At 39.1% G+C, this 21457-nt stretch overlaps 1 protein-coding gene across 1 annotated transcript; it reads left to right on the top strand.

Annotated features, from left to right (window-relative positions):
• Positions 1 to 1783: 1783 nt before the first annotated feature.
• On the top strand, positions 1784 to 13116 carry pdia2 (protein disulfide isomerase family A, member 2). The gene is made up of 11 exons (XM_017717412.2): positions 1784 to 2114; positions 3655 to 3861; positions 3942 to 4075; positions 4934 to 5071; positions 5156 to 5272; positions 5423 to 5548; positions 8244 to 8438; positions 9140 to 9260; positions 9348 to 9529; positions 10632 to 10832; positions 12669 to 13116. Exons 1-11 carry the CDS (start codon positions 1871 to 1873, stop codon positions 12735 to 12737), a joined length of 1734 nt encoding a protein of 577 aa, XP_017572901.1. The 5' UTR covers positions 1784 to 1870; the 3' UTR covers positions 12738 to 13116.
• Positions 13117 to 21457: the final 8341 nt, after the last annotated feature.

Below are 21457 nucleotides of genomic sequence, written 5' to 3' on the forward strand. Positions count from 1 at the left end.
ATCTGGTAACTTGGTAGGCCACTGAAGTACACTTTACCAGTTTGGCGAGGACAGGTCACACTATTGCGCTGGAAGAAGCCATTAGAAGCTGCATAAATTGTAGCTATAAAGTGAAGCACATGGTCAACAACAATATGTAGATCAGCTGGTATTCAAACGATGCTCAGTTGGTATTAAGAGGCACATTGTGTGCAAAGAAAACATTTCCTTCACCATTACATCACCATCTGTAGCTTGAACTGTTGACACAAGGCAGGTTAGGTCCATAAGTTCATGCTGTTCATGCCAAATTCTGACCCTACCATTTGCATTTCATGGATAAAATCAAGATCAATAAGACTAGGCAATGTTTTTGTCCAGTATTAAACTGTATAGTTTTGATGAGCCTGTGACCATTATAGCCTCCTGATTTTGGCAGACAGGAATAGAACTTATCTTTATGTGATGTTCTTGTTGTAGCCCATCCACCTCAATGTTGATCATGCTGTGCCTTCAGAGATGCTTTTCTGATCACTACCATTTTAAGGAGTGGTTATTCAACTTACTATAGCCTTCTTGTCAGCTCACACAACTCTAGCCATTTTCCACTGACCTCTCTCCTCAACAGTTTTCAGAATACATTTTTTCCTTTTTTGATGTCTGATGTTATTCATTTTCAGATATTTTGAAGAACTTAAATATAAACTAATAAACTTGCATAAGGAAGTAGTCAAAGTAAAATAAATGGAAAAAAACAAGAGTTAAAAAATAGGTAAAAATGTAAAGAAAATGGGAGTCCTTACAACCTAGTAATCCACCAAAACTGTTTTGTTCTTGCTTCAGAACTAAACAAAAATCCACAGGTGTTTCTCTCCATCTCAACACTGAGAGAAGACAAAACTACACTATAGATCCAAAATAATGTGTGGCTGCTAAAAAAAACCCTTAATAAGAAAAGTAAATAGAAATAACATCTTCAAATTAAGCAAAGAAGCCCAGAGTCCAGACCTCAACAGCACTGAATGTGTTTGATTACTTGGATCATGAAAAGCAGAACTTTGGAAGTGTGGAAAAATATCATTGCAGATTTCTTACAAAATCTCCTGCAAATAATTAAAGATGTGATAAAGGCAAAAAGTGGACACACCTAATCCTGAAAACCTTCGGTTAAATATACTGAATGTTTTCTGTTGCTGAAAAATGAATAACTTGGCTATTTTGCAGAATAAACAAAAGGTGGTCTCTGACTTTTGCACAGCACTGCACAAAAAGTAAACTGTAACTAATTTGCGTCACATGAAACAGTAGTATATAATAAGATATAATTCAGAGAGTATGTGTATGGTTTACAGTGTTTCTATTTGGATGCAGCTCATTGTAGGATACAGTTTTCTCTGTATATGTCTCTGAATGTAGATTTTTGCTATTGCCATTCTGGTCAGCAACACAGCACGACAGGATATTAAAATATTTTATGTGAACCTGACCTTGGGGCATAGAAGAGTCAAAAACAAGGCAAGGGCAAAGGGCAGAGGCCTAAAACAAATTTCTGTTGAGGAGGAACTGTGTACATGTGATTTTTCTTCAAACACTTCAATGAACACAACTTTATTGATAATTCACAGGATAATCAAAGAGTCCAGCAGGATCGTAGATACCTCACTGATGATTCCTCTCTTCATTCGTTGATACCTTTGCATATAATCTCAACATATGCTAATTTTTCCCCTTCAACGTCTGAAACGAGAGACTGCAAGAAAGCTCTGATGAGGCCAGTAGATTTGCTCCACGCACACAAACCTGTATGACTCGTCACTATTAGCCCCCTCTTATCAGCTCCATGAGGCCACAGAGCAGCGTCAGATCGCTTCAGTAGCGCTCCTGAAGAACCATGAAGCTCCTCCGTGTGCTGCTGCTCTCGCTCCTTCTGTGTGCTTTGTGCTCGAGGGCAGAAGAAGAGAAGGTCGAGGAAGGATCCGAAGAGGAGAAAGATGAGAAGGAGACAGAGGCAGAGACGGAACCAGAGGAAAAGAAGAAGACCGATGAAATAACGGAGGAGAAAGATGTTTTGGTGCTTCATAGCAAGAACTTCGCGAGGGCCCTCAGTGAGAACAAATACCTGCTTGTGGAATTCTGTGAGTATGGCTTTGATATAACTCTTTTTACATCAATTTTAAGTAATAATTCACTATTTAAAAAAAAATTGCAGAATTTTTGTGTACTTTAAACATTGAGACGATGACATTGAGATGTAAAAATTCATATATATATATATATATATATATATATATATATATATACACACACACACACATACACACACACACACATGTATACATGTATATATTGCATTGCTGCTGTTGGACCAAATCCCATGACCCAAGATGTAAAAAAGGCTGGTTCCATTGACTTACATTCAAAGTAAAGTACTTTTTTTCCTCCTTCTGTAAAGTTACCATTTTGGAGATATGAGGTTTTGTTCCAACAGCAGTGATATATTTTGTCTAAATACATCTAATATTGCCAGTAAAACAGTAAAATGTTTTATCATATTAACTTTCTTAAGCTTCTGATGTGATAAATTTCTAAGAGAGTCCAGCTAATCGCTTCAGGATTCAACTTCAGTAAAAGTTGTTCAAGTAAAAGTTGAACATGTGGTCAGTCTACGCGTCACTCTTGAGCCACGCAAGACTTTTTCCATCACATAATGTTACTGATTTTGATAGACCTCCTTAAGGAACTCATGCTTCAAATAGCTATTTCACCTGTTTTTGGAGAAGCTTACCAGTAATGTAAATGTTCTTTTATCATATAAACGATACATCTCAGTCATGAACCTTTTATTTTTAAGGCTGAAACAATGCATCAGTTTCTCCTCCTTGTTCAAGGTGTGTGTATGCTTCCTGTCCACAGCACAGATGCAAATTTTCCCATGTCGAGAGGGGGAGTGTGCCAATCTGCCACTTGACCAAGATTAGTTAACACACGTATCAGTTGACCACTGTGGCCTACGTCATTTCATCTAAGGTTTAAGCCACGTTGAGTAAAAGAATAGCTGGTAATTTCTGAACATTTTTGGGGACAATAAAACATTTTGCATTTTATGTTTTCACCAAAAGTTTAAATTTAGCAAATTAGTAGTAATTGTGCATCAAAATGTGCAAAATTGTGAGAGATAACTAAGATACGAAGATGTAATTATGAGAAAGGATTTTATTATAACAAAGCAAGTCATAATTCTGAGATACAGAATGATAAGGTATAACCTCATAATAAGTTATAATCTCATTATTATAAGATTGCAAGTGAAAATTATAATTTGCTCTCATAATGATGACTTACTATGTCATCATTTCCTCATAATGACACATCTTAACAACAACTTTTTTTTGTTATAATGAGCACTTTAGTCATGCTCATCAGAAACCTCCTTATAATTTTGAGATACTAGGTTGTAATTATGAGATGCTTAGTCATGCTGTGAGACATGTCATATTTATAACAAATTATATGGCTTTTTTTTCAAATGGTGAAAAAAACCTTCCATACAAAACAGCCACTGGGCAGGTGCTTCAGAAAACTGTGGACTTTAAAGGGGAATGATTTTTTCAAAATATCTCCATTTGGCTTTTTCTGGGCAAAAACTCACTTTTCCTCCTTCCTATTTTCTCAAAGATGCCCCGTGGTGTGGTCACTGTCGTGCACTTGAGCCAATTTATGCTGAGGTTGCAGGGCAGCTGAAGAGTGAGTCCTCTCCAGTACGACTGGCCAAGGTTGATGCCACTGAAGAGAAGGAACTGGCTGAGGAGTTTGACGTTGACAGCTTTCCAACACTGAAATTCTTTAAAGATGGCAACAGGCAAAACGTCACAGAATTCACAGGTGATTTTTGCACATAATAAAATAATCAATGCAGTCATTTTGTGTGGCCCTACCTGACCAAAATGTTTCCTGTGTTAAAGGAAAACGCACTGCGAAGGGCATTATGCAGTGGCTGCAGCGGCGCCTGGGGCCTAGTGCTACTCTCCTAGAAAATGCCAAAGATGTGAAGAAACTACTGGACGCACATGATGTGGTTGTGGTTGGATTCTTTAAGGTAAACAAAGGGCAGAGATTGAAGGAGTTGTTTGGTGAAAAATAAAGTTTACATAATTTTCCACTTACCCCAGATCGGCTGAGACACATTTAGAATCCAAATTTTACTTCATTGCTTTAGAACTGGAGCTATGAGGCTAATGTTGCTAACAAACACTGTAATGTAATAGTCACCCAAATAGCCCAAACTTCTCTCCACCTGCTCAAATCACGTCCAGGACTTGCTGATGTGGTTTAAGACACATTATGACTTACTGTGAGCTATAAAAATAAATCTGTTCATACTTTATGATTACCAGACCTGGTGTTGTCTGAAATGGCTGGCTGTAACCAGTCATTGTGCTCTAAATCACACCGATAAGTCTGTGCAACCTCACTAAAGATCTGGGACTGGTCTGAGTGAGTTAAGAGAAGTTTTGCGAATGTATTTTTACAGAAAGTATTTGGGCTATCGGGTGACTGTTGAGCTCTAGTGTTGGCTAGGAATCTTAGATGTATTAGTTCTAAACTAAGAGAGCACAATTTGGACCTCAAACATGTCTTGGTCTGTTGCCTACATCTGGGGTAAGTGGGAAATTTGATTTTTGTTCAATTTTATAACAATTTTACTCAATTTTGACAGAATTTTCTGACATCTATGGCCTCAACAACAAACTTAATTAAGCCATTCAAGGTGTACAATGTCCTTCTAAAAGTAAGGGTGCCAAAAATGTGTTTAAGCCAAAACCATTTGGCAACATTTTAATTTTAAGAGTGTGGGAATACTTTAAATGATGTAACTCATGAACCTCATTTACTGGAAAGTTTAAACAGAGGGTTAGCAAGCCTGCTGCACTTCCTAATTCTCTTCCTCTGACAGGACTTGGATGGAGAAGAGGCCAAAGTGTTCTATGATGTTGCACTGGACACAATCAGTCTTAACTTTGGCATCACCAGCAGTCCAGAGCTCTTTAAGAAGTATGAACTACAGAAGGACTCAGTAGTGCTCTTCAAAAAGGTGACTCTGCTAACAGTTCAGCCATTTATATAACTTGTATTTGAGAGTGAAAATTAAAGAAACTTGTGTGTATGCGTGTTTCAGTTTGATGACAAGCGAGCCGACATGCCCCTTCCTGAGGACGGCAAGCTGGACAAGGATGACCTGATTACATTCATCCAGAGCAACAGTCTTGAGCTCGTCATCACATTTAGCGATGAGGTAACTGTTAAAATAGTTTCTGCAAAGTGGTCATATGTATTTAAATCACAAATGTGTCATCAAATCACAGGTTAAATTTTTTGCCATTAATCAATGCTGTCTCAAACTGTGTCCTCATGTCCTCGTCCATGTCCTGTCCTGTTCATTCAGAATGCTGACAAGATTTTTGGCTCTAAAGTACATAACCACCTCCTTCTGTTCATAAACACAACCATCGAGTCCCAAAATGCACTGCTTGATGACTACAGAGACGCTGCCGGCGAGTTTAAAGGGAAAGTGAGTTTTAATTCAGACCAAACACAAACACACAGACACACACATGTTAACAGTTAAACAAATTTTATTAAATAATCTACAAAGCTGGCTTTTCATCATTAGACATGTCAAATCTCAAAATCTCAGATAATAACAATGGTAAACTGTGACTACTATAGCTAGGCCTTCGCTCTGGGGCAAAAATCTAAACTCTGTCCAAACATGAAGAGAACTTCCTCAACAATAAGGGTGACGAGAATTTGACCTTCCACCTTTAATGGTGCAGCTAGGGTTGCCACCTATGTCTGACAAAAAACCAGGACACTGTCATACTGACGGCGGCCCACAAATATACGGCTGATGTAACAATCAGAGACGGCTTTGAGAAGTAGGGTTGTTCAAAGCAATGAATATTTTAAATACATTAAGTATGAGAAGGAACTGCTGCTTACCTGCTTATCTAAGTACTGGTGTGAACTTTGCTTGTGCTTGCTTTTGCACCCTCTTGGCTAAAAGGTTAAGGAGGGAGAGCACATCAGATTTGACCACCACATTTAAACCAACTCTATAGACATTTACTGTGTATAATCTTTAGATAATGAAGTGAAGATAAGAAAACACACATAAGCCTGAAACACACATCATAGGCCTCTCCTTACCAAGTTTTCCATTTATATTTGGCATTTCCCTTTGCTGCAGCTACCAGTGGTCTCTGTTCTTCAATAAATGACTTAAACTCGGTGCATGACAAGTTAAAATTCAGACGGACTTGAAGCTCAGACTTAACCATTGAAATCGACAGTCTGTTTCTTTTGTCAGACCAAATATCCTCCATGTGACTGAACACTCGTTCTGTGTAGGCATTGCTGACTGGTATGGAAAAAACAAAAGCAACTACTTTCATCAGTTCACTGGATTCAGTTGCCTTGCTGAAAAAATAGGCCCACTTTTTATCTAGGGTAAGGAATGGTGTCTGATACTTCATTCAGGATGATCACATCACCATACAGCTTGTCTCTTCTTCTTTCGGCTGCTCCCTTTAGGGGTCGCCACAGCGGATCATCTGCCTCCATCTTGCCCTATCCATTGCCTCCTCTACTTTCACACCAAAATTAAAATGAATTTTAATTCATTTTAATGAATACAGGAAGGGCATCCGGCGTGTGCCAAAACTATCATGCGGATCACAAATATTAAAAAGAAGGACAGTCCCTGGAAAACCAGGACAGGTGGCAACCATAGGTGCAGCAGGTGCAGGACCATTTAAGGTGGGATGGATGCCAACACAATGGTGGTGATTGGAAAAAAAGAATAAATCTGTAACAAATCTAAGTTGAAATATCACAGATTTACTTGTAGTGCAATATAACATAAGATGCAGTAAATTTGGTCAATAGAAGCTCACATTTAGCTTAATAATAGACTTTTACCAAGTTTCATTGTCAAAGTGATGTACAATTCAGTGGTCAACACACGTTTTTTGAAAAAAAGAAAAGGTTAAATGCCTTTAAGTAAACCATACACTCTTAAAATTATCAAGGTTTCTTTAGTAAAGACAATGGTTCTATATAGAACCATGAACACTCAAAGAACCATTTGCATGCTTAAGTGGTTCTTTGCATGGTGAAAAGGTTCTTCTTGATAGAGAATATGTTGTATATGGTTCCATATAGCACCAAAAAAGGCTGTGATGATTTCAATCTCGTACCAATAGAAGAACCCTTTTTGGTGCTATACAGAACTTTTTAAGCTGTTATGGATATAAAATAGAATGTAAACTGAATTAGTGAACTGCTGAGGAACTCTTTACCTTTTGTATATATATACACTGATCAGCCATAACATTATGACCTCCTCCTTGTTTCTACACTCATCGTCCATTTGATCAGCTCCATTTACTATATAAGTGCACTTTGTAGCTCTACAGTTACAGACTGTAGTCCATCTGTTTCTCTGATACTTTGTTAGCCCCCTTTTCTTCAGTGCTCAGGACCAGCTCAGTGCTCACAGAGCAAGTACTGTTTGGGTGGTGGATCATTCTCAACACTGCAGTAACACTGACGTGGTGATGGTGTGTTAATATGTGTTGTGCTGGTATGACTGGATCAGACACAGCAGTGCTGCTGGAGTTTTTAAACACTGTGTCCACTCACTGTCCACTCTATTACACACCCCTACCTTGTCAGTCCACCTTGTAGATGTAAAGTCAGAGAAGATAGTTAGTTCATCTGCTGCTGCACAGTTTACATCAGTGTTACTGCAGTGCTGAGAATGATCCACCACCCAAATACCTGCTCTGTGAGAGTCCATGGGGGTCCTGACCACTGAAGAACAGGGTAAAAGGGTTTAACAAAGTATCAGAGAAACAGATGAACTACAGTCTGTAATTGTAGAGCTACAAAGTGCAGCTGTATAGTAAGTGGAGCTGATAAAATGGACGATGAGCATAGAAACAAAAAGGAGGTCATAATGTTATCCCTGATCAGTGTATGGAGGTCTAAATCTGACCTCAAACTTAGGGCCCCCCACGTTTTTACTGTATCCCAGCTCTGAATACATTTGAACTAAGTGGTTAAGAACACTGAATACCTAGTTCACATGTGTTGGGGGGCTGGTTAGAGTGAACTGGTTGGCGGGTCCCTAGTTTGAGAACCTCTGGTCTAGAAAGTCAGGCATTTTACATGTACATCTACACTGTGTGTCTATGTGAATACAGGTGCTGTTCATTAAGATAGATGTCAATCAACAAGTTTCGCATGTGATGAAGTATTTTGGTATCTCTGCGAGCGATACCCCCATTCTCCGCCTCATAAACACGGACACGGTGAAGAAGTATGCTATGAAGGAAAAAGATATCAACGAGGATACAGTGAAAGCCTTTTGTCAGGATATGCTGGATGGCAAACTCACGGTTAGTAAATACCCTCTCCTTACTGATGAACATTGGGTTGTGCATCATGTAGACTTATATAAATATATATCTCAGCATATAATGCAAAAGTGAAAGACTACACTTATCCAGTGTAGTTTAATTTCCAGTCAATACCTCCATTAAGAAATGAGCATTAAGTAAGCTATTCATTTTCAAGTGTCAGGAAAAAAGCTGAAAAACATAACAGAAAAGTACAGCTTCCATTCTCTTCAAGAGACTTTCATTCAGTTTTTAAATCTGCAGGGATATTTTTTCCACACCTCCAAAGTACAGCCTTAAAAGTTGTTTGCATTTTTTGCTTCTGATGATTAAAGTAGTACCAAACACTTTCAGTGACGCCTTTCAGATATACAGTGTTGAGCTGGTTTTTCACAGCGGAAAGATGGATGGAAACCATTTTTCAGATCTGAAGTTTTAAATACTATTTTCTGATGGTGATAGTTTTGCTGGTCTGCCCGGTTGTTAGGAGTCCCATTATAGATGCATCTTTTAGCAATTTTTTGAACAGCAGAAACTCCTGTTTTTTCATTTACATTCCTTTGACTTTCCCCTTCCTCGTGTAAGTAGATTATCCCCTAACTGATCACTGTTCTTTTGTCAGTGTTGAAGTATATTATGTTCAGGTATGATTGCTGTTTTGGTCTGACGCATTAACTTAACCCTCATCTGTCTTTATGTAGCCCCATCTGATGACCCAAGAGATTCCAGAAGACTGGGATAAGAATCCAGTCAAGGTCCTTGTGGGAAAGAACTTTGAGCAAATCGCCTTTGATGAGACCAAAAATGTCTTTGTGGAATTCTGTAAGCATGATGTTTATTAATTAAATTTGAAACTTAAATTACATAGTCGCATCATTGACGTGAGTGTGATATTGTCCCTTTTTTCAGATGCTCCTTGGTGCAGCCACTGTAAGGAACTCGCCCCTGTGTGGGAGAAGCTCGGGGAAAAGTACAAGGACCATGAAAACATCATCATTGCCAACATGGACGCCACAGCTAATGAGGTGGAGGACGTGTCAGTGCAGGGATTTCCCACCTTGAAGTACTTTCCAGCAGGGTCTGAAAGAAAGGTCAGCAAGTTCCACATCAGCATTTAGCTTTTCATTATATGGCCACAAGAAGTTTACACTCTTAACCCTAACTTCGGTACTTTAGCACAACATGCACTTTAATTTCCACTCACCACGCCCAACTGCTTAAATACAGTTGCCCTCAGCAAGGTTAACTTAATTAGCATATTAGCTAGCCATGCAAACTCCTAAATGGAAAACTGATCTTTGAGATGTCTGAACGTAACACATACATTTTGTGAATATTTGTTTTGTCTGTCTGTAAGCTAATACCTAATAACGATTACCTTTCTTTTTTTACTAGCTGTGTAGCATTTTGCTTGCTAACTAAAGTAATGGAGCTACTGTAGAAAACTGTGGAAAACAAGCATATCTTATAGGTAAATCCCCAGCCTTATATGGCCAAGTACCTGTGGGGAAAGCTGTGGGGAAAAAAGATATATCTAATGGGTAAACCACCAGCCTTTTGAGGCCCCATACCCATATACCTCCAAAACAATGGAAAAAACTGTATCTTATAGGTAAATTCTCTGCCTTATGCAGCCGTTTTCCAGTATATAAAATTGTGAAAAAAATCTGTTTTATAAGGAAACCTTTGTTCTTATGCAGTTTTACACCTCTAATGCTGTAGGAAAAAAGGCATCTTATTGGAAATTTCCCAGCTTTATATGGTTTTATACCCCGACAATGCAAGGAAAAGCATATTTTATGAGTAAACTCCCTGCCTTGTACCTGCAAAACTGTTGGTAAAAACATATTTATGGGTTAACCCCATACCTTATCCAGTGACATACCTCTATAACTGTGCAAGAAAACGTATCTTCTAGTAAACTCCAAGCCTTATACTGCTGTATATCTCCAAAACTGTCCTTATGGGTAAACCCCCATCCTTATATGGCTTATACATCCAAACTGTTGGTAAAAATAAATCTTATGGGTAAACCCCCTATCTTATCTGGTTGTATTCCTCCAAAACTGTGGACACCTATGAAATACACTTTAATTGAGCTTTTAAAATAAAACCATATTCAAAATATTGATCTCGTGTTTAGCATTAGCTAAACAAGATATGTTAAGTTGTTAACAAGTTCTCTGATTTCAGGTCATTGATTACAATGGAAAGAGAGATTTTGAAACATTATCCAAATTTCTGGATAATGGTGGAGTGTTGCCAGAGGAAAAGGAAGATGATGATGATGATGATGATGATGATGATGATGATGATGAGGACAAAGATGAAGATGATGACAAAGATGAAGATAAAAATGAGGAGAAGGACCAAAAGGGCAGTGAAGAGGAGGAGGTCAGTAAAAGATCTGCAATCAAAAACATAATTTAGGTTAAAACAGAATGTAATTAAGAAGAATTGGCATACAATCCATCTTTGTTTCTTTTACAGTGATAAAAAATGCAAATAACTGGAGATTCTTATGAATCCATTTCACTTTGCACTGACAATAATTATAGATGTGACTGGGCAACTGTGTTTTGAAGAATGACTACTGGTAGAACTTTCAGTGCAGAAATCAAGATTAGGCTATTTGCACATTGCTTATTTCACTCCAGCCCACCAGGCCACAGCCAATCAGATCTTTGATTTCAATGAAAGATTAAACTTAATCTTAAGCAAAAACTTAAATTGAATTTTGTAACCATGCAATATTTCAAAACAGTGCTACAAAAAGTTTTTAGTTATTCATGTTTAAACATCGAGTTCAATATTCAGTGGGTATAAATAAAATACTAATGATTACATTTTATAATAATAATATTTCTGACATAAAAGGAACACCTCCTTTTTTTTAAATGAATATGGAGTTCCCTCTACTTTGCAGCTATAACAGCCTCCAGTCTTCTGGGAAGGCTTTGCACAAGAGTTTGGAGTGTGTCTGTGGAAATTTGTACTCATTCAGTCAAAAGAGCATCTCTGAGGTCAAACACTGATTTTGTATGAGAAGCCCTGAATCACAATTGATTCCAAAGGTGTTCTGTGGGGTTGAGGTTAGTGCTCTCTGTAGGCTGAAAATGGGAACCCATCCTCGTCTGGTTGACAACAGATAGCAAACAATAACACAACAAGAGCAAAATGACTAGAGAATAGGATTTTACCATTAACATATAATATTGAATATAGCAGAAAAATAAAAAAAATAGGCCAACCTGTGATTAGACAGAACTATTTAGATTAATCAATGATAACCTATGAATCCTGTTATCCTGTCAGAGTAACAGTGAGAAATAGATCTATAACAATCTGTTATGGTTACCAGTGAAAACCAGTGACTACTGTTAGGAGTGAATCACAGTGAAAATGAGATCTAATCCATGACCAGGGCACCCAATCAAGGCAGATGAAGCAACAGAATCAGACCCCCAGAACAGGCTGCTGTTCAACTCAGCAAAGAAATACACAGAGTTAGTTTTGGGTGACTGAGTACAGACAGCATTAATAGTATAGTGTTACTAGTAAAGTGCTAACAGAGCACAGCAGCAACCCGGGCAGACTGATAGACTCTATTACAACCTAACTAAAAGGCACCCCTCTGCCCTACTGTCAACAAACTCAAGTTAGTGCATGAGAGCAGCGGGACGACAGCACAAACATTCAGTTTACCATAATATTCTGTATACCATAATATGTCCATGAACGCCCAGATCTGCTCCTTTTGTCTAACAGGGAAAAACTAATTACCAAAGACTTGACTAAACAAGTAGGCTTTTGGCGTAGACTTAAAGACTAAGGCTGTGTCTGAGTCATGAATGCTGATTAGAAGATTATTCCATAGCTGGGGGTCTAAAGCGCCGTGGTTGAGCTGTTGTTGCAGACCTGGGGTGTCCAAGCTTGCATGCTAAGCAATGTAGATGCAGGTTTTCATTCCAAACAAGAAGAGCACACCTGATTCCACTTGTTTACTCAGTCAGTCTCAGTCTTCAAACAACAGATCCAGCAGTGCCCCTGTTAGGAACTGGCAAGTGTCTTTTTACATTTGAGTTGCTGTTGTTCTAAAGACTGAACGCATTTCTTTGCAGTGTCTCAGGGCTACTGAATCAGACTCCCCAAAACAGGCATCTAAAAAGACATTCTCTCCTTTAATGTTCTTTTTGATGACATGCTCTCTCTTTTATTGTTTCTTTTTAGGGCTCAAGTGAATCAACAGAAGATTTAGAGAAACCCAGCAATAAATCCAGCAAAAAAGATGAGCTATGAAAAAAAACAACTCATGAATCATGTGTGTATGTGCTGAATTGGATCAATGTTAACTTGAAATTGAATCTACTGTTTTAACAAGAGTTATTTTCTGTGTTTATGATTTGAATTGGCTTGGCACTGAACCACTAAATTATTAGTCTTAATAATAGTTCCAAATCGTTGATTACTGCCAGTGTAAAGAGACCTCGGGTTTCTCGTGGATACAAATTAACCAACAAAAGGAGAGAAAGAGATAAACAGGACACATATAAAAGTATTATATTCCATTCACTGGCCTTTGATTGCTGAAAACAATCATTTTAATATACTGTGTTTAAAGAATTTGATGTAAAACATGTTGAAGCTGTTTTAACTAAATAAAAATTCCTTAATAATTTCTGATGTTGAATCATTCTAAACAGATGGTGTACAAATGTACTTTGTACAAAATCATATCATATAAGGCCACACTGTAGCTAACTACAGACTGTAGTCCATCTGCTTCTCTGCATACTTTGTTAGCCCCCTTTTACGTTGTTCTTCAGTGGTCAGGACCCTCACAGGACCATCACAGAGCAGGTGTTATTTGGAGGGTGGGTCATTCTCAGCACTACGGTAACACTGATGTGGTGGTAGTGTCTCACATTAAGGACCATTACTAATGATATGCAGGTCAATTCTGAACAGGTTTACATTCACTCTCAGGTTACATTTCCTGCACAATTAAATTTATGACACAAAGAAATTTATGACACAAAGCCCACAAAGAAAGTTATGATACAAGGTGCCTTCACAGCAGATCATTGAGGACTTGCTAAACATACACACCTGGTAGCATTTCTTCAGCAGAAATACCTTGGACTGCTAGGGAGGTAAACGGTGTTTGTTCACATGCATCACCTGTTTCTGAACCGCATGAGCATGTTGAGAGATTGTGGAACATGTATATACTTCCAAGTAATAAAGAGGTAATTTGTTCCGGATGCAATCAAGAGGATATTGGCATCCCCAGTTTGGAAATGTGAGAGGTGGATGGTGCTACCTGATATAGAATCTTTTTGCTGTGGAAGGAACTCCTAAAGAATCTGTCCTGTCATCCTTACAGGCAACAGAAAAGTGTCTGGCTTAGGGATCCTGGGTGGGCTAAAAGAGAACAGGATATGTCACAAAAGTGCTGTCTAATGCTGCTGCCCAGTCCCCTGAGTTGTGGTATCTTCCATACCACCTGGTGCAAAGTTATTATTGTTTATTAATATTCAAAATTATGTGGGAACAAAATGTAACTGCAATATAGGAAAAAGTTTTCATAGTTACTGAATCCTTAATATGCTTAATCAGGTTCTACAATCACCTGGTTAGAATTTATGAAAAAACAACTCAACCTGGACATAATGTAATAAATGTCTGTGCTCAATCCTAGCCTATTTTATGCCCTTTCACCCTCAATTATTAGTACTTAATGACTTTCTGGAGAATGGAGGCAATCCCAGATTCCAAAGAATACCCTGAATGGCCCACATCCTACAACTCACACTGACAAAAGTGAGGAAGAACTCAAGTTTTGAATCAGTTGTACAGCAAGAAAGCCCGTTTATGCAATGCAGAAATCTATAATCTATAGCAAATTAAGAAATGATCTCTGATCCATGACTATAATGGGATAGTACGCATTGGCCATCTGCAGAATGGCAGTCGTAACTCTCCCATGTTGTACCATGCCTTCTCAGCCTTGAAGCACATCTGCTCTTTGCCACCATTTGGAAGCCAGTCACTCAATTGCTCCTAAGGTCTTTGCAAAATCAATTTGCTGAAATTTTAAATCTTGACTCTTGTAGTTTTGATAGCACTGCAGCTGGACCCTGTCTAATGGACCAGAGTGTATCACTTGTTCTTCATTTACCAGATATGCAGTGTTTAAGGAAGACAGCAGAATCCTTTGTGCAGAACCTTGCAGGACAGTATAGTTCAGCCACTGATCTTCATCTTGCTTCAAGAGCTACTGACACAACAGCTAGAGCCTCATCTGTGGTCCTCTAAAACTACCAGTACTTTACTTCTTACATGTAGATTAACAGACCATTCACTGAATATGTGTTCACACCATCAAATGAGTTGAAGAAGTAACTGGGCAAGTGATGTTTTCTCTGTATCTTAATTATTTATTTGTTTACTTAACAACTTTTGAAGTTTTGGGAAATCTTGATTTTTTTCTTTTATGTTATATGTAATATTTTCATAAAATGAATAACTTGGCCAGTTTTACTGGAAATTAAGTCAGTCAAAGGTGCTCTCTGGTTTCTGCACAGTCCTATATATAAGACTTCATAAAGACTATGAACAACATATGCTGAAAAAATGAACAATAACTGAAAGCAAAACCTTGCAATCTTATCTGTAAAAATGAGACTTGATCCTTTTTCACATGCCCCTGCATATGTGCTGCTGAATGTACTAACATTAAATAGGATTCTATCTGGTGTAAGCCTGATCAGCTACATATAGTCGTCAGCCTTTGTAACGATATTTGTCCTTCACAATTAAAACATCCAGATCCAAGACAGTGTCGATCTCCTCACTGTAGTTCTTTGTAGTGTATTGGAAGGCCTAATCTTTCACTGCACTCTTGCATCTGTAGGACAAACACAACATAATTCTGTTCAGAATTTGTAGTATGCAGAGCATAACTATACACAGTGTTCATAACCATACGTACTGTTATAGATCAGATCTAGGTCAACAAACAACGGTAAAATGTAACATTACTGTATATAATCATACACAAGATTAAAGTGCCATATAATGGAAAACGGCATTTACACTGTCATAATTGAATAAGGAGAGTTTGGTACATGGAACTAGCATACTGTGAACCTTAAACCCTTAAACCACCTTCAAATGTAAATCAGTAAAACAGGTTAATATCAAAAACCTTTACATTTATGGCATTTGGCTGACGCTCTTATCCAGAGCGACTTACAATTTGATCATTTTACACAGGGAGGCCAAGGTGGTGTTAGGAGTCTTGCCCAAGGACTCTTATTGGTATAGTGTAGGGTGCTTGCCCAGGTGGGGATTGAACCCCAGTCTACAGTGTAGAAGGCAGAGGTGTTAACCACTACACTAACCAACCTAAGGGGCTAAAGAACCTGTCAGTCTTTGCTCAGATTGACTCTTACCCTGCCTCCCAGCCTTCACTAAAACTCCACCTAAACACCGGTTGACCAATAGTGGCTTAGCAACTGGAACTGGGCTTGTGTGCTCCAGCTGATCAACCTCTGGTACTCTAATCTGGAAATTAGCTGAGTTACTAATAATATGTCAGTTTGGTAGTCAAAATTGAAATGTAAATGTAAAAAGTTTGTTTGTTTGTAGTCATACCTCCAATTCACTGGCCTCCATGATATCTCATTTTCTGTATAAAAATAAATGAAAGTATTCATAACTGTGCCTGTTTTTGATAGCGTTGGTTTATAGGTTAAGGATATGCAGACACAGCAGAAAGAGCAACAATACATGTATTTTACAAATGTGGTTGATGGACACAAAGCATATTAGATAGAATCATTTATCAGATTAAGAAAGAGGTTAAACTTAATGTTATAATTGCAGAAACACTATTTTCAAATGGTGTGATATGAGTAATTTCTATGAATTTGCTTTATTTTGTGAATTGTTTACAGAAACATAAGCTCAGCTTCCTTTCCAAATTGAGACATTTCCAATATGTTGCTATTCATCTGCTATGAGCAAAATGTGATATTATCAGGGTATGAAATACAGGGGATCCTGGACAGTTAAAGGTTAAATTAACCTACTATCTTAACAAATTATCATCTTGCATTTTTCTTGTATTTTTCTGTAACATCCTTCCTCTTGTCTTTGTCTGTCTTCTCTTTTTTGCCCTCCCTCATGTCACTGACTTCAGGTTTTCCTGCTCCTACCCTGTAATTTTTCCCAGGAGTTCCTTGCCTTTTCTTTCTACCAGTACTTAAACTCCTTGTGTTTGTCCTGTAAATATATATATATATATATATATATATATATATATATATATATATATATATATATATATATATATATATATATATTTTTTTTTTTTTTTTTTTTTTTTTCTGATTACTAGCTGTAGTTTCCTGTTTACTTGTCTTTTGTTTTGTTAGGTTTTTGTCCAGTGCTATGTCCCACACCAATGGCCAGTGTTCCAGAGTGCAGCTGCAAGCCAGTGTTGGGTTCCATGCTGCCCAGTGGTAAGGAGAGCATCTTGGGCATCCAACTCAGCTCCAGTTCGTCCCCTAATGCAGTTTCTTATGACCTATGCCCAGTCTGAAGGCCCACCTGCCCTGGAGGACCTGGAAAGCTGTCCCAGTTCCAGCTGTATTTTCCTGTTCATTCAGCTGTTGTTTTTATTTTTTCTATTTTCTTATTTTGGTTCTGTGGATTTCCTGCATTCTACTGCCCAAAAATAGTTTGCAGTTTTAACCTGTTGAATGTTTTTAAAGCATTGACTCATGCTTATATGAAACTGATGGTTAAAGAATGTTAGATAGATAGATAGATAGATAGACAGATAGACAGATAGACAGATAGACAGATAGACAGATAGACAGATAGACAGATAGACAGATAGACAGATTCAACTTTGTCATTACTCAGTACAAGTACATGGCAACGAAATGCAGTTAGCATCTACCAGAAGTGCAAATAGTAGCAATAGTGCAAAAAGAGACTGTGCAAGTGTGCAATAAATAGACATCAAATAGACAACAAATTACAGTATATAGAATAAATTACTATTATAGATATGCAAAAATAGATTATAAGTGTGTAGATATATACATGAGCAAGTTGGAGATGTACACTGTATTGAATATCTGTTGCCATGTGTTATTTACATGGCAGTAGAATGTTAAATTTGTGCAATGGTAATAATAATGAATAAAACAACAGCTCTGATTGGTGAGTGTAGTATGAAAGGCAGTGTTCATAGTCCGCTGTGTGCAGTATGAGTGGTAGTGTTATCAGTGAGGTGTGGAGTTCAGCAGAGTGATTGTGGAAGGAAAGAAGCTGGACCTGAGCTGACTGGTTCTGGCCCGGATACTCTTGTATCTCCTCCCGGATGGAAGTAGGTTGAACAGTTTGTGGTTGGGGTGGGAGGGGTCCTTAATGATGCTGTGTGCTCTGCGCACACAGCGCTGCTGGTGAATGTCTTTGATGGCAGGGAGCTGCATGCCTGTGATGCACTGAGCGGTCTTTACTAGCCTCTGCAGGGATTTCCTCTCCGCCACAGTGGAGCTACTGTACCACAAGGTCACACAGTTGGTCAGTATGCTCTCGATGGTGCATCGGTAAAAATTTGTGAGGATCTGAGGAGACAGACGGTCTTGTTTTAGTCTCCTCAGGAAGTAAAGACGCTGCTGTGCCTTCTTGATGAGATGGGAGGTGTTGAAGGACCATGAAATGTCTTCAGAGATGTGGATTCCCAGGAACCTATAAAGCTGGAGACACGTTCTACCTCTGCTTCACTGATGTAGACAGGAGAATGTGTGCAGCCCTTGGTTTTCCGATAGTCCACGATGAGTTCTTTGGTTTTGTCTGTGTTCAGGATGAGGTTGTTGGTGGTGCACCAGGAGGTCAGGTGCTGGATCTCCTCCCTGTAGGCCGATTCATCGTTGTTCCTGATGTGGCCAACCACAGTGGTGTTGTCTGCAAACTTGATGAAGATGTTAGATGTGTGCAGAGGAACACAATCATGGGTGAACAGGGAGAAGAGCAGAGGGCTCAGCACACAGCGTTCAGAGTGATGGTGGTAGACATATGACTGCCCAATCTCACGGACTGGGGTCGGTCTGTCAGGAATTCCAAAACCCAGTTACACATGGGGGTGCTGATTCCCAGGTCGCTGAGCTTGGTGACCAGCCGAGTCGGGATGACAGTGTTAAAAGCAGAGCTGAGGTCGATGAACAGCATGCGGATGTAGGTGTTCCTTTCATCCAGATGGGTGAGGGCAGAGTGAAGAGCAGTGGAAATTGCATCCTCAGTCGACCTGTTTGCACGGTATGCAAACTGGTGGGAGTCCAGAGATGGTGGAAGCACTGTCTTTAGGTGGCTGAGGACTAGTTTCTCAAAGCACTTCATCACAATGGGGGTGAGTGTGACTGGGCGGAAGTCATTAGGAGATGCAGCAGATGAGCACTTTGGCACCGGTATGATGGTGGATGTCTTCCAGCATGCAGGAACAGCAGCCTGGGCCAGTGATAGGTTGAAGATATCGGTGAAGACCTTGGCTAACTGTCCAGCGCACGCTCTGAGGACACGTCCAGGAACGCCATCTGGACCAGCAGCTTTGCGTGCATGCACCCTGCTCAGTACAGACTGCACATTATCTGCGTCATTATTATGACGTATACGGGTCTCTCCAGTCTGTCTCTTTCCTTTTTGGTTTCTGCCCCAGTCTTGTCTTTATCACTCTAACTCCAGCTATGTACTTTCATTATAGTTTTGGTTTCGGTATCTTCTCTGTCTTGCCTCCTTAGTGTTGGTGTTCAATTTGTAACCACAGATTATACTCTGTGTTTTCAGGTATCTCTTGTTTGTTGTGCAGGTGTCAAATCCCCATTGAACTACACTATATTTCCAAAAGTATTCACACACTCAATATCCAAATCACTGAATTCAGGTGTTCCAATCACTTCCATGGCCACAGGTGTATAAAGCCAAGCACCTAGGCCTGCAGACTGCTTCTACAAACATTTGTGAAAGAATGGGTTGCTCTCAGGAGCTCAGTGAATTCCAGTGGGGTACCGTGATAGAACGCCACTTGTGCAACAAGTGTAGTCATGAAATTTCTTCACTACTAAATATTCCACAGTCAACTGTAAATGGTATTATAACAAAGTGGAAGCAATTGGGAACGACAGCAACTCAGCCACGAAGCCCACAAAGTGGTAGGCCACATAAAGTGACAAAGTGCGCAGAGGTCACTAACTTTCTGCAGTAGCTACAGACCTCCAAACTTCATGTGGCCTTCAGATTATCCCAAGAACAGCGTAGAGAGCTTCATGGAATAAGTTTCCAAGGCCAAGCAGCTGCATCCAAGCCTTACATGTTGGAACAGGAAGGGACCGTCCCCAAACTGTTCCCACAAAGTTGGGAGCATGAAATTGCTCCTGCTGAAGCATTAAGAGTTACTTTCACTAGACCTAAGGGCCTGAGCCCAATTCCTGAAAAACAACCCCACACCATAATCCCCCCTGAAACCAACCTAAACACATTGCAGAGCGTCAAATGCAGTGGTGTAAAGCACCGCCACTGGACCCTAGAACAGTGGAGATGTGTTCTCTGGAGTGACTTGGCAGTTGCCAGGAGAACAATGCTTGTCTGACTGCATTGTGCCAAGTGTGAAGTTTGAAGGAGGGGGGATTATGGTGTGGGGTTGTTTTTCAGGAATTGGGCTCGGGCCCTTAGGTCTAGTGAAAGTAACTCAATGCTTCAGCAGGAGCAATTTCATGCTCCCAACTTTGTGGGAACAGTTTGGGGACGGTCCCTTCCTGTTCCAACATGACTGCGCCGGTGTGCACAAAGCAAGGTCCATAAAGACATGGATGAGTGAGTTTGGTGTGGAAGAACTTGACTGGCCTCCTGGCCTCAACCAGATAGAAGACCTTTGGGATGAATTAGAGCGGAGACTGTGAGCCAGGCCTTCTCATCCAACATCAGTGTCTGACCTCACAAATGTGCTTCTGGAAGAACAGTCAAAAATCCCCATAACCCTTGTGGAAAGCCTTTCCAGAAGAGTTGAAGCTGTTATAGCTGCAAAGGGTGGGCTGACATCATATGGTTTAAGAATGGGATGTCACTCAAGATCATATGCATGTGAAGACAGATGAGCAAATACTTTTGGCAGTATAGTGTATATTCTTTTCTTTCTTCAAGACATGTCCATAATGTACAGAAATGTGTGTGTACAGCATTACATTATAATGTGTATGTGTTTTCTAATGTATTTACATTTTTTACAGTAATTAAGGGTGTGAGGAGCTCCAAACTTTGGCCCTGCATTCACAGCTGTGACCTGTTTAACAATGACATGCATAAGTACCTACCTACTTATATATTTTACAGTAAAAACAGCTTTATATATTGCAGTGCCAAACAATTTTGTACTCTATAACTAAAGAACTTTATATATAAATATAGGCTTGTGTATAAAAATGTCAGTCTGAACCTAATACAGTATACTGTAGGCTAAAGGAAATGTGTTACTGTCATTGCCACTAATTCATAAATACAAATAACATGCTTTGATGTGTTCAGCTATTTCCTAAACTATTCTCACATATTAAATAATATTATATTTATTATTATCAGTGACTATAAAGCATGATGGCAGGAGAAAAATAGATGATAAGACGTTGAAATTTCATGACTGACAGGCCTACGTATAATGCCAATACAAATATAAGCATGACAAAATCTTCCTGCCTTTAAAGAGATGAATATGGTTTAGCATTCCTAAGTAGCCTCATGGCATTCCTAGGTGAGATAGCTTCTACACATTCCTGTCTTCCCATCACAGCAATATCAGCCAACCTGGCAGCTCACACAAAGACAGACAGTAAGAATTCTCTTCAAATAAACATACACATATAAACATCATGTGCACACAAGCATTCATTCAGTGGAATGTACAGACAGTATAGACAGTGTAAACTGGTGGGCTAAGTTTACTTTATTTTTGC

The sequence above is a fragment of the Pygocentrus nattereri genome, chromosome 12 (assembly GCF_015220715.1).
Source record: "Pygocentrus nattereri isolate fPygNat1 chromosome 12, fPygNat1.pri, whole genome shotgun sequence".
NCBI lineage: Eukaryota > Metazoa > Chordata > Actinopteri > Characiformes > Serrasalmidae > Pygocentrus > Pygocentrus nattereri.

Coding starts and splice junctions, on each gene's coding strand:
- pdia2 (XM_017717412.2), top strand. CDS start 1,871: ATGAAGCTCCTCCGTGTGCTGCTGCTCTCGCTCCTTCTGTGTGCTTTG. Junction 3,862..3,941: donor AAACGTCACAGAATTCACAG/GTGATTTTTGCA, acceptor CCTGTGTTAAAG/GAAAACGCACTGCGAAGGGC. Junction 5,549..8,243: donor CCGGCGAGTTTAAAGGGAAA/GTGAGTTTTAAT, acceptor ATGTGAATACAG/GTGCTGTTCATTAAGATAGA.